Raw genomic sequence first — 13,097 nt, 5'->3', positions numbered from 1 at the left:
GGGGGACGAGAGATAGGGAAAGCAGCAGCTTTCAATCATGCCAGCCAGCCTCCCTTTCAGGCTGCTATACTTTGCATCTAGCTCTCCAGCTCCCCATTTCCTCACCCCCTATATTGGGCCCTACCACTGGAACGCCTCAATTCATTTGCCCACTGGGCCATTATTTTTAAATTCAGCCCTAGGCGTCTTAAGAGGATCATGGCACATTAACACAACAGACTGATGGTGCCAAATGGCATCAGGGCCTGAAATAGAATTTACAGTTTGCAAATCATTGCCGAGTCCCTTAGGTCTATCTGATTATTCATGTCTGCATGCTAAAAACCTGTGTGCTATCTTTTAGGAGAAAAAATAGGGTGTGTAGAGTAGCCAGCTTCTACACCAAAGTAACTGGTGTTAAATATAATTACCCCTTTCCACCCTCAGAAAACAGTGCTTCCCTTATGCAGTAAGAGCAAATGTCCATCAATCCACATGTAGCAAGGCGGCATTCTCAGCTGAAACCATGTGTAGCCAGAGGAACATAAATGCAGGCTTTACACTACTCATGGGTGTAAGACTTTATATCAGAAAACTTTGTTTAAAGTTCGCAAAATCCCCCATTAAAAACCACAAGGTATCACCAGGTAGTGACCGTATTCACCACGTTTAAGCCTATGGAGTCAATTTTCATAGCTGAGTTATAAGACCCCGATAATAGGAGTTTATGACAGACCTTTAGTCAAAATAGCATGGGTGACATGGCAGTGATTGAAGGAGCAGCACATCATCCACTTTGTTGGCTACATCCTGTAAGCAGTTTCTCCATAACTCACAAAGTTAACAAGGCCTCTAACATCTGAAGCCTTGCTGTCTCCACGATTTTATGGTGCTGCTTTTTAAGAAGGCAGCACTATCGACTGAAGCAGCGCAGCATGACAGACACAAATAATGAATTCAGCCCAGCAGAGAGAGCGAAAACGCATTAAACACACAATAATGTTGTAAAGTCAAAGAAGCCTGTCAGGGTCCTAAGTACTGGGCAGCCCATTTACCACTCAATCCAACTCTACCACTGGGCTTCACAGAGTAAAAAATAACCTGTCTGGCTTCCAGTAAAGATGATCATGACACTTTACAAAAGCGAAAAATGCAGTTGAGGCGAGTAAAAACCAAAACATATTGCCCCTCCCCAAGCCACCAGCAAAATACAAGCAAGCCTAGATATACTGACTGAGAATGCTAAAGTGCGTCTCACCAAACTAGCTTCTGAATTTTGGGAGCTGTAATCCTGACTTCTAGTTTTCTGAAGAACAGGCCCTGCTTCCATTAAAGAAATTCACACTGCGGTAAGTACATGATTGTATCTGACAACAGTATGAATCCCCAATAGTGATGCTCTGCAGTACAGTATGTGTTGGGGATTTGCACTGTAACTACATCACACAACCCCTAATGAAGATGCACTGCATCAGGATATTTGTGTTTGCAGTGCTGTAAATACACTGGTGTAAATTTCTCTAATGCAGACAGGGCCACAATACTGTATTGTGAAACTTAACACTTATAAGGTGTTTGGAGACCTGGGAGGAGAGGTGCTAAAAAAGAACAAGATATTTTAGTGCAGACACTTAAGCAAACCCTTTTTCACCAGCCATCTTTAGGACTAGTAACAATCTCATCTGATGGAAGCACACGCAACATTTAACAGGCCAACAGATATATTTCTGATCGTTTAAAAAACAAAACCACTCTAGTTGTCCCTCATTTCTGTCAGTTTGCAGGCATGCTTACACAGACTAACACGTGTTGCCAGGCATTTTTGGAAGAGTTGAGCTGAAACTACCAGCCTCCTTCTGAGGAAGTGCAGAAACTCCTACCTGTCATCAGCGTTGCGGAGAGATGGAAGACGGAAACTTGTATTCCTGTCCAGCTTTGACTGGCTCTTTGTCCTCTTGATGGAGCCTTTCAGACGTTTGCTGAAGAAGCCCTAAAATGAAGTGTCATAGCAAGTGAAACAGGGAAACTCTTATGCAAGTAATGACTAAACCAAATGGGCCTCTCTCTACTTTATAAACCAAAAATGCTTCAGTCTCCAACAAAACTCAAACTGCTCATAACCCCATTAAGGTACAATAAAAATTATTGCATGACAAGAGGAGAAGTTATAGTACAAAGAGTAGTAACTTGACATTTCCAGATTTTGACTGCATGGCATACAGACTGCATTACAAGACCATCAGTTAAAGTAGAGCTGTGTTAATAAGAGAGCAATGGAAGCCACACCTAAATATTTTGTTAAGAGAAGACACACTTTACATTTTTTGAGCTCAGCATTGCTTGCTTATCTCCTCTTCTGTCCTGTAAATCACTGAGTACATGTGCCAAATTATTTCCAAGGTTGGCCAACACACAAGCATTCCTGGCCCAATCAATGCAAATTTAGCAAGTCTTCATCCAATAGGATTAAGCAATATTTTATTGGCTGAAACACCTCTCTCTCTTCTTTTTGGTGAAAGAGTCACACATAGATATTTCACTTTAACTTGGCATAGCCATCATGGGATATATTAAATGCATCTAAGTTAAATCGTATTTCTTTACGGAAAAGCATAGCCTGGTAAGAGAAATTTGCCTAACTTCACAGGCTGTTTCTCTATAAGCAAAGTCAAGGGAATTTTACAAGAGATGTCAAACATAGTTGTACCCTCACGGGTGCTGAAAATTCACTTACCACCCTCCTCCCTTCTCTCCAATTTTAACTCAAATTGGTTCCCCTCTTCCCTCCTTCTCTAACTACCTCTAGAGATGGAGCACTGAGGACTGAGTGTAGGCTCTGTTCAATTTTCAAATGCAGACGAGCGTTTCAGAGGCCAAAATTTACAGAAAATTCTGAGAAAACTCCTCTCCCCCACCACCCACAAGTTCTTCAGTTAGCACTAGATGCCAATATCCTCATCCTCATTCAGACTTCTTTGAGGGAAATGTGAGGAGGGCAGCAGATTAATAAAAGCTCTTCCACCCTCTTCTTCCAAAATTGGTAAGAAGCTCTTCTGAGCAGAAGGAGATCGCCTCATCCCCAAATACAATACCAGCCAAAACAGGAAAGAACTTGCTCGAATGCAGCTGCTTGAGAAGTGTTCCCCAAACCTTTGCACAGCCCCATGACCCAGTAAAATGATTGCTATGCTAAAAGAAGTCTGTTTCCTGCATCTGCTGCTGCCATCTGGGGCTGGCTGTCCCCCAGATTAGGGGTGATTCTTACAAGGCAACACCCCACAAAGTTGGTTAATGGCTAGGGAACATCTACCTAATGCTCCTTGACAAATCTTGGGAGAGAAGGGGAAAGCTTTCCCCCTTCCCAGAAACTGGAAGAGGCAGGGCAGGGAATGCAGCCCTCTCCCTTTCCCTCCCCGCAACGCTCTCAACCCAGAAAATTTCGAAGTACAGGGTACATGTTGTCCATTAAGGGGAAAAGACATCTGAAAAAGGGAATGAGTGTTTGTGGCTATACAAATCACTGAAACTCTAACTAGGTTCCTGGACCTTTTGGGCCAGATCTTGAAAAGGTGCCTTTAAAAATGTTGGAATTGATCCAGAAGAATGAAAGCACTTTCATTTAGTCTGACTTTCCATCACAAGAGGTAACAAGACCCAGCTACTGGGACTTGGCCCTGGTGGACCTTGGCCGCATTCCAGCACTACGTGGCATGCTCAAAGTGCAGACGCTGTGAAGCTGAACACTTCTGCTGCGCTGCGCCATGCCCTGCACACTGCCCCTGCCCTCCAAGCAACAAACTAGACAGCCCCTCCTGACCTGACAAGAGTCAGAATGGGGCCCCAAACTGTTTTTGAAGTTAATTGACTCCATTCCCAGCAGAGATGGACCCCCGACTGTTAACTCTTTTAGTGTTTATAATCATTTTAGTGTCACATGACAGGGACAATGGACTTTTTTACTGAGCAAAATGTATAACAGCTTAACTGGTCAAATATGGCTATCCAAATGCTGGTTATAAATGACAACTTTCAGGATAGCCAGATGTGTAGTGCTATCACTCTGACAAAATAAAATAAAATAAAAAATCACAAGCAAATTGCAAAATTTTTTTTTGTTTGTTTCTGAAAACACATTAAATTGTTTGCATCTTAGTTGTTCTCTGTACTTTGCTATGGGATCACGTAAGGCTGATGACTGGAGATGAATAAATTGGGAGCAGCATGAAAAATTCACACATGCTAGAAAAACTGAGATGAGCTTTTTGACCTTTATGTTTCTTTGCTAAAAGAAATCTCTCAAAATGTGGAATGCAAAAATAAAGGGGAGGTGGCATCCAGCATTTATTTGCAGCAAACACTATCCAACTAAAAAAAAGAAGAAATCTTCTTAAACACTAATTCCGCCTGAACAAATTTTTCTTTCCCTGAGTTCAACACTATATTTAACGAGACATCATATGGTTAAAATAATTTTTAGGAAAAAAATTCCTTGTCAATGCTATTAGTACCTTAGTGGGTAGGTCTCTTCCCCCCCCCCCCTTTTTTTTTTTTTTTTGCTATTTATGCTCCTTATAAGTATAGCATTTACCTGAGCACAGACAGTTGAAAACAGACACTTTTTGGTTCTCATTTCCTAACAGAGGAGTATTTCTTTTTAAAAAACAGTTTAAATTTAATGAAACATTTCCATTGGTGGTTTTAAAACAAAACAAAAGACTCTTGCTACCTCAACTGTAAAAAACAGGTATACAAATACTTTATTAACAACACACCAGGGTGTTTGTGAGGATTAATTAGATGCAAAGCACTCTGGAGATGAACAACACTATATAAATGCTGACATTTAAGGAGTCAAACAGTAAAAGAATAACTGTACGAGAGTTCTTCCCTAATCAGACTCTCTCGACATTGCTTCAACACTCCACTCCTAATGAGACAAATGGCAAATTCAATACAAACCAACTTTACCCCTCAAAACCACACCAGCAGAATCTCACATGTGCCTTCTTATCTTCACGTCACTTGAAAACTCAGCAGCAGATTAAGAGTCCCACTACTTTCTGTCCAAACGATGTGCCAACCAAGGGTATGTCCACACTACAGTTGCTACAGGAGCTCAGCTACAGGGCTGCAGTCGTGCCACTGTAGCACCGTAGTGCAGACACTTCCTAAATCGACAGAAAGGGGGTTTCCACCTATGCAGGTAACCCACCTCTTTGAGAGGCAGTAGCCAGACGGATGGAAAAATTATTTCATCACCCTACCTGTATCTACAATGGGGGTTAGGTCAATCTAACTATGTCACGCAGGGCTCGGGTTACCAGATGTCCTGGTTTTATAGGGACAGTCCCAATTTTTGGGTCTTTTTCTTATATACGCTCCTATTACCCCCCACTCCCATCCTGATTTTTCACATTTGATGTCTGGTCACCCTATGCAGGGCACAAAATTTTTCACAGCCCTGAGTGATGTTGCTAGGTTGATCTAATTTTTAAGTGTAGACCAGGGCTCAGAAGAGGTGAATAAAGTGGGACTTTACAAATGCAGTTTTCAGTGGCAAAGAGAAGGAAGGGGACTATAATCCCTGACAGCAGACATTAAGTGTGATGGGATGATAGCTGTAAAATGCATCTATGCATCACTTATAGCAGCATCATTACTGCAAAACAGGACACCCCGCTCTCCTGTATCTCAATACAACAGGGGACAATCACCAGGGGAGGAGGATATGGATGCCCAAACAACCAGCTTCACAGACAACATGGCATGAATGACAATACTTAACTACTGCACACTACAGACGTAAGTATTTTTCACTTTGAGGAGAAGAGTTTGTGCATAACAAATAGTGCTTCTCTTAGTAATTTCCACAGCAACCAACAAGCTAATAATAATAATAATGTGAGCTATCCAGTAAAACACAACATTCTCAGCAGAGATCTAGGAGCAGTAAAGTCAGGGTGGAATGGGTGACTGGAAGACTTAGCATCTATGCAACCTTTTTGGATGTAAAATTCAACCTAAATTATCATCTCTTTGAGACAGGGACATTGTCTTTGATGTGTTGGGAAAGTGCCATGTTCATTTATGGTACTGTATTCGTAGCAGTAGTAATACGTTATTATTAGCCATAACAATAGGAGTGACTCCTGGACTCTTCCCATCTCAGGTTAAAGGGATTACAGACTGGATGAATTATGGAAATGGCCATCATCTCAATGGAGATAGCGATAGTTGTAGTTATTGCTGCCCCACTAGAAATGCTTTCTAGCTGTTACTGAATGTTCTGAAGAGTAGAACTTTTTTTTATTACGTTCCTCACAAGAGGCTATTGAGAAAGCTTAGAAACCAAGGTGAAAAGTTGTATCATATGTTAAAAATCCAGAGAAGAGACCAAAAGCAAAGCATATGGGAAATCTGCCCGATCTCAGAGTGGAAGGAAGTTAATAGTGGGGGTACTCCAAGAATGAGTACTGTGAACAGTGAGGCTCACCTTTCTTTATAGAACATTAATAAATGTAACAAAACAAAGATGGAGAAGTTTGCTGACAGACAAATTATTCAGGTTACTAAAATATTAGAGAACTATGAGAGACTCTAGAAGATCCTAATAAAAACTAACTGATCAGGCAACAGAAAGACAGATAAATCTCACCATGCCCATGGTAGCATATTGGGCAAACCCCACAACAAAGTACCACAGATTACGAATGAGATGTAAACTCATCAAAAAAAGATCTGGCAGTACAAGTCACTGTGGACACCTCAGTGAAGATGCCTTCTTGACATACAGCATTAAAAATAAAACAAAAGATTTTCTATGTATTGAGAAAGGATAAAATGTAATAAAGAAAACATAAAATGGTGTTAAATAAATGCACTGGACTTCCTCACTCTAAATATGGCATTCTAGTCTGGTTATCTCATCTCATCTCAGTACAGACAATGTCAAAAAAAATTAAATTAAAACAAGCCAAGATAAGAAAAACAAAATTGATTAGAGGCAGAGAGTAAAAGGATTTACATATAGAGATAGATTTGAAAGACTAAGATTATTTGGTTTAGAAATAAAAATAAAATGGAATCAGAGGTATACAAAAACATTAAGGTATAGAAAAACAAAAGCTAATTGGGCTCCCCTATTCATTCTGCTGCATACCACAAAACAAGGGGTAAAACTGAAATCTGAGAGACATCAAATTTAAAACGTGTAACAGGAGATTTTTTTTCATGCTCTCTATAATCAGTCTGAGAATTCACTGACACAAGATATTAGAGAGACAAATGTTTCAGCAAGATTAAAAAAGGATTACACATTTATGTAAGTAGGAATAATGTTTGCAGTTGCATCAGACAGGTTTAAAAATAACAAGGAGATTGAGCAATCCTCATGCTTCAGGGGGCAAGCTGACTGCCAGCTAGGTTCAGGAAGGAATTTTTCTCCAGTAGCACAGTGCTGCACGCTTGACCAGGTGCATCATTTTAAACCTTCCTCTGAATTATTTGGTATTGGCCACTACCAAAGGAAGGATTGAGAATAAGATGGAGAAATAATCTGTTTTGTTTTACCAATTCCTATGTTTCTAGGAGTAAAGTGTAATTAATTAAGTGTAGAAAGGAACAGGTCCAAAGAACACAGCGGTACATGCATAAGAGCATTACATTTCATAGAAGCGATTTTGTGGAAATGAGAGGAACACTGAGCATGGTGCAGAGGAAGGCTGTTTTAAAATGTGTGTGTAGAGAAAGACTAAAGAATGCTAAACTACTATAATCAAGGTTCAGCAGTTCAATTATCCTGCAAAATTAAAATACAAGGAACGAGCGGGCAGCCTCTGTAACTTCAGCATTGTAAGCTCAAAGAGAGAGTGAAAAGTCTTCAATGGAAATAGAGAATGTGAAGGGTACCAAATAAGGCTAGAGTCACACTTCAGGTTTATGACGGAAGATAAGGGAAGCAAAAAAGCAGAATGAGTTAGTGTTATCCAAAAAGGTGAAGGGGAGTTGGAAGGGCTTTTATAAATATACTAAGGGTATGTCTACACTACAAAATTAGGTCGAATTTATAGAAGTTGATTTTTAGAAAGCGATTTTATACAGTAGATTGTGTGTGTGTCCCCACTAAGCACATTAAGACGGCGGAGTGCATCCACAGTACAGAGGCTAGCATCAACTTCTGGAGCGTTGCAATGTGGGTAGCTATCCCACATTTCCCACGGTCTCCACCGCCCATTGGAATTCTGGGTTAAGCTCCCAATGCCTGATGGGGCAAAAACGTTGTTGGGGGTGGTTCTGGGTACATGTCATCAGTTGTCCCTCCCTCCGTGAAAGCAAAGGCAGACAATCGTTTCGGGCCTTTTTTCCGTGCAGGCACCATATTGCTTTCAGCAGACGGTGCAGTAGGACTGCTAACTTTCGTCATTGAACCACCGATTCCGCTGCCACTCTGCTCTCCTGAATCCACCTTGCAGGTCGTCAGCCACCACTTCTGCTGCCACTCTGCTCTCCTGGTGGTCTTGCAGGGCCACTTCCGCTGCAACTCTGCTTGGCTGCTCTTATCTCGCCATAACACGGCAAACGTGCAGCCCTCTCAGCTGTTGTGTCCTGGCAGCAGACAGTGCAGTAGGTCTGCAAACCATTGTCACTGAACGACCGCTTCCCCTGCAACTCTGCTCTCCTGCAGATGCCATACCGTGGCAAGCATGGAGCCCGCACAGATCACCGCGGCAGTTATGAGCATTGTAAACACCTTGCGCGTAATCATGCAGTATGTGCAGAAGCAGGCGAGGAGACGACGAGAGTGATGAGGACATGGACACAGACTTCTCTCAAAGCACAGGCCCCTGCAATTTGGCTATCCTGGTGGCAATGGGGCAGGCTCATGCCATGGAATGCCAATTCTGGGCCTGTGAAACAAGCACAGACTGGTGTGACCGCATAGTGTTGCAGGTCTGGGATGATTCTCAGTGGCTGCGAAACTTTCACATGCATAAGGGCACTTTCATGGAACTTTGTGACTTGTTTTCCCCTGCCCTGAAGCGCAAGAATACTGAGATGAGAGCAGCCCTCTCATAGTTCACAAGCGAGTGGCAATAGCCCTCTGGAAGCTTGCAATGCCAGACAGCTACCGGTCAGTCGGGAATCAATTTGGAGTGGGCAAATCTACTGTGGGGGGCTGTTGTGATGCAAGTAGCCAGCGCAATCACTGAGCTGCTGCTATCAAGGGTAGTGACTCTGGGAAATGTGCAGGTCGTAGTGGATGGCTTTGCTGCAATGAGATTCCCTAACTGTGGTGGGGCAATAGATGGAACGCATATCCCTATCTTGGGACTGGAGCACCAAGGCAGCCAGTACATAAACCGCAAGGGGTACTTTTCAATGGTGCTGCAAGCACTGGTGGATCACAAGGGATGTTTCACCAACATCAGTGTGCAATGGCTGGGAAAGGTACATGATGCTCGCATCTTCAAGAACTCTGGTCTGTCTGAACAGCTGCAGCAAGGGACTTACTTTCCAGACCAGAAAATAACCACTGGGGATGTTGAAATGCCTATAGTTATCCTTGGAGACCCAGCCTACCCCTTAATGCCATGGCTCACGAAGCCGTACACAGGCAGCCTGGACAGTAGTCAGGAGCTGTTTAACTATAGGCTGAGCACGTGCAGAATGGTGGTAGAATGTGCATTTGGACATTTACAAGCGCGCTGGCGCAGTTTACTGACTTGGTTAGATCTCAGTGAAACCAATATTCCCATTGTTATTACTGCTTGCTGTGTGCTCCACAATATCTGAGAGAGTAAGGGGGAGACGTTTATGGCAGGGTGGGAAGTTGAGGCAAATCACCTGGCCGCTGATTACACACAGCCAGACACCAGGGCAGTTAGAAGAGTACAGCAGGGCGCGCTGTGCATCAGAGAAGCTTTGAAAACCAGTTTCATGGCTGATCAGGCTACTGTGTGAAAGTTCTGTTTGTTCCTCCTTTATGAAAACCCACCCCCTTAGTTCACTCTAATTCCCTATAAGCCAACCACCCTCCCCTCCCCTCCCCCCTTCCATCACCGGTTGCAGAAGCAATAAAGTCATTGTTGTTTCAAATTCATGCATTCTTTATTAATCTGTCACACATAGGGGGATAACTGCCAAGGTAGCCCAGGAGGGGTGGGAGAGGAGGGGAGGAGGGAAGGAAAAGGCCACACTGCACTTCAAAACTTATTGAATGCCAGCTTTCTGTTGCTTGGGCAGTCCTCTGGGGTGGAGTAGTTGGGTGCCCAGAGGGCCCCCCCTCCCCCACGTTCTTGGGCATCTGGGTGAGGAGGCTATGGAACTTGGGGAGGAGGGTGGTTGATTACACAGGGGCTGCAGCGGCGGTCTGTGCCTTTCCTGCACCTCAACCGTAAGCCGGGGCATATCAGTTTTATCCTCCAGTAGCATTGCATCCTGCTTCCTTTCATCATGCTGCCGCCACCTCTCCTGTTGCTCCAGCTATCTATCCTCTCGTGCATCCCTCCTGTCCTCACGTTCATTTTGTGCTTTCCTGGACTCTGCCATTGTCTGTCTCCACGCATTCTGCTGGGCTCTTTCAGTTTGGGTGGACTGCATGAGCTCAGAGCACATTTCATCATGAGTGCATTTTTTTCACCTTCTTATCTGTGTTAGCCTCTGGGACAGAGATGCTAGTCACAGCGTTGAAACGTTTGAAGCTGCGGGAGGAAAAAAAGGGAGATTAAAACTGAAAAAGACACACTAGCCATTTAAAAGGAGGGGCTGATGTTTTCGGGATAACGTGCAGCACAAACCCAACTACCCCCCCCCCAATTCTCTGGGCTGATCGCTTCACCCCCTCCCCCCCACCGCATGGCTAACAGTGGGGATGATTTCTTTTCAGCCACAGGCAAACAGCCCAGCAGGAACGGCCACCTCTGAATGTCCCCTGAATAAAATTCCCCTATTTCAACCAGGTGACCAAGAATGATATCACTCTTCTGAGGATAACACATAGAGACAAAGAATGGATGTTGCTTGAATGACAGCAAACACTGGGACCACATGCTGCCATGCTTTCTTATGCAATGATTCCAGACTACATGCTACTGGCCTGCCATGGTAAAGTGTCCTACCATGGAGGAAGCAGTAAGGCTGCCCTCCTCAGAAACCTTTTGCAAAGGCTTTGGGAGTACCTCCAGGACAGCTTCATTGAGATGTCTTTGGAGGATTTCCACTCACTCCCCAGACACGTTAACAGACTTTTCCAGTAGCTGTACTGGCCGCAAATGCATCCCAAGTCTTCAGGGCAAAGTAATCATTAAACACACTTGCTTTTAAACTGTGTATTATATTTTCAACTCACCAGAGCTGCCTTCTCCACCTTCAAGGTCTGGGAGCCCGGGTTGGGAGGGTATTGGATCCAGGGTGATAAACAGTTCCTGGCTGTCAGGGAGAATGGTTTCTGCACTTGCCTGGTGTGCGCTATCATCTTCCTCATCTCCAAAATCCTCATCCCTGTTGCCTGAGACTCCCCTTCCCTTTGCTCGAGTCCACGTACAGGGGTGGGACAGTGGTAGGGGCACCCCCTCATCATAGAAGCAGCATGTCTGGGGCTCTGACCCTGAGTGGGCGTTTGCCTCTTGGGTTTTTTGGTAGGCTTGCCTAAGCTCCTTATGTTTCACACTGCACTGCTGCGGGTCCCTGTGATAGCCTCTGTCCTTCATGCCCTTGGAGATTTTTTCAAATATTTTGGCATTTCGTCTTTTGGAATGGAGTTCTGATAGCATGGATTCGTCTCCCCATACAGCGATCAGATCCAGTACTCCTGTTCGGTCCATGCTGGAGCTCTTTTACGATTCTGGGAGTCCATGGTCACCTCTGCTGATGAGATCTGCACAGTCACTTGTGCTGATCAGCTTGCCACTTTGGCCAAACAGGAAATGAAATTCAAAAGTTCGTGGGGCTTTTCCTTTCTACCTGGCCAGTGCATCCGAGTTGCGAATGCTGTCCACAGCGGTCACAATGGAGCACTGTGGGATAGCTCCCGGAGGCCAATACTGTTGAATTGCGTCCACACTAACCCAAATTCGACCCGGCGATGTTGATTTCAGTGCTAATCCCTTCGTCGGGGAGGAGTACAGAAATTGATTTTCAGAGCCCATTAAGTCGACAAAAATGGCTTTGTTGTGTGGACGGGTGCAGGGTTAAATCGATCCTAACGCTGCTAAATTCAGCCTAAACTCGTAGTGTAGACCAGGGCTAAGGGAAAAAAGTCCTGGCAAGAAGCTAGGTTCATCAATAAACATGAAAACAAACAGTTATGGGGAAAAAATTAAAAAAAACCCTAGTTTTTAATAAGACAAATAGAGAGGTATGAGAAATTGGGCAATAACAAGGACTTTGCAAAAAAATTAATACAAACTAGTACAGGAAAACACAACAGGAGGGACACGTGATATGGATTCCAGGGTCCTAAATGAATTAAGTTAACAAACCACTGTGAATTATTTTGGAAAATTCACAGAGAAACAAACATGTTTCAGATACCTGGGAAGAGTTAAGAGAGAAGCAGTACTGCACTTTCAGGCCCCGGTTCTGCAAGTTACTTCAGCACATGTGTAACTAAACCAAAGAGTAGTCTTTCTGACTTCAGTGGGATGGTGCACATGCTTAAGCAGCTTGCTGAAGAGGGTCCTAAAACCAGGAAAGAGCAATCCTAGCAACTAATATCCAGTGATTCTAACTTTAATCCCAAATCAAGGAATAAATATTAGCAGAAAGAGGTCTAGTCATCTGGATGATGACAAAAATATGGGTGATAAACATCAGGGCTTTATGAAGAACAAATCACATACGACTCTCTTAGTACTGTTTAATCAAGCAGCAAAATTTGCAATGAAGGGACTGCAGTAGACGTAAAGCCTTTAGAGCCAAAATTATGGCTCAAGGCTACGGAAGCACCTCTGCACAGATAGACACTCTTTGGGCTGTGCAGCACACCAATGTCCCAAAACTGTGCAGAAGGAGTGCAAGCAGCCAGATCTTGTTTGTTCCATGTGCTGAGAGGAGGAAACAAGTTTCTTGCCCCTCTATTCCTCCATCATACTTGCACACAGCTTGCCATAATGTGCACC

General features: G+C 43.7%; 1 protein-coding gene across 1 annotated transcript in view; it reads right to left on the bottom strand.

Annotated features, from left to right (window-relative positions):
* RASAL2 (RAS protein activator like 2) overlaps nt 1–13,097 on the bottom strand; it is a 184,872-nt gene that overhangs the window by 48,519 nt on the left and 123,256 nt on the right. The window contains exon 5 of the mRNA XM_077825004.1: nt 1,860–1,969. Within this exon, the coding sequence (XP_077681130.1) occupies nt 1,860–1,969 (110 nt within the window). The remainder of the gene's footprint in view (nt 1–1,859; nt 1,970–13,097) is intronic.

Source organism: Eretmochelys imbricata, chromosome 8 (genome assembly GCF_965152235.1).
Source record: "Eretmochelys imbricata isolate rEreImb1 chromosome 8, rEreImb1.hap1, whole genome shotgun sequence".
Lineage (NCBI taxonomy): Eukaryota > Metazoa > Chordata > Testudines > Cheloniidae > Eretmochelys > Eretmochelys imbricata.
This window is presented reverse-complemented; position numbering and strand designations above follow the sequence as displayed.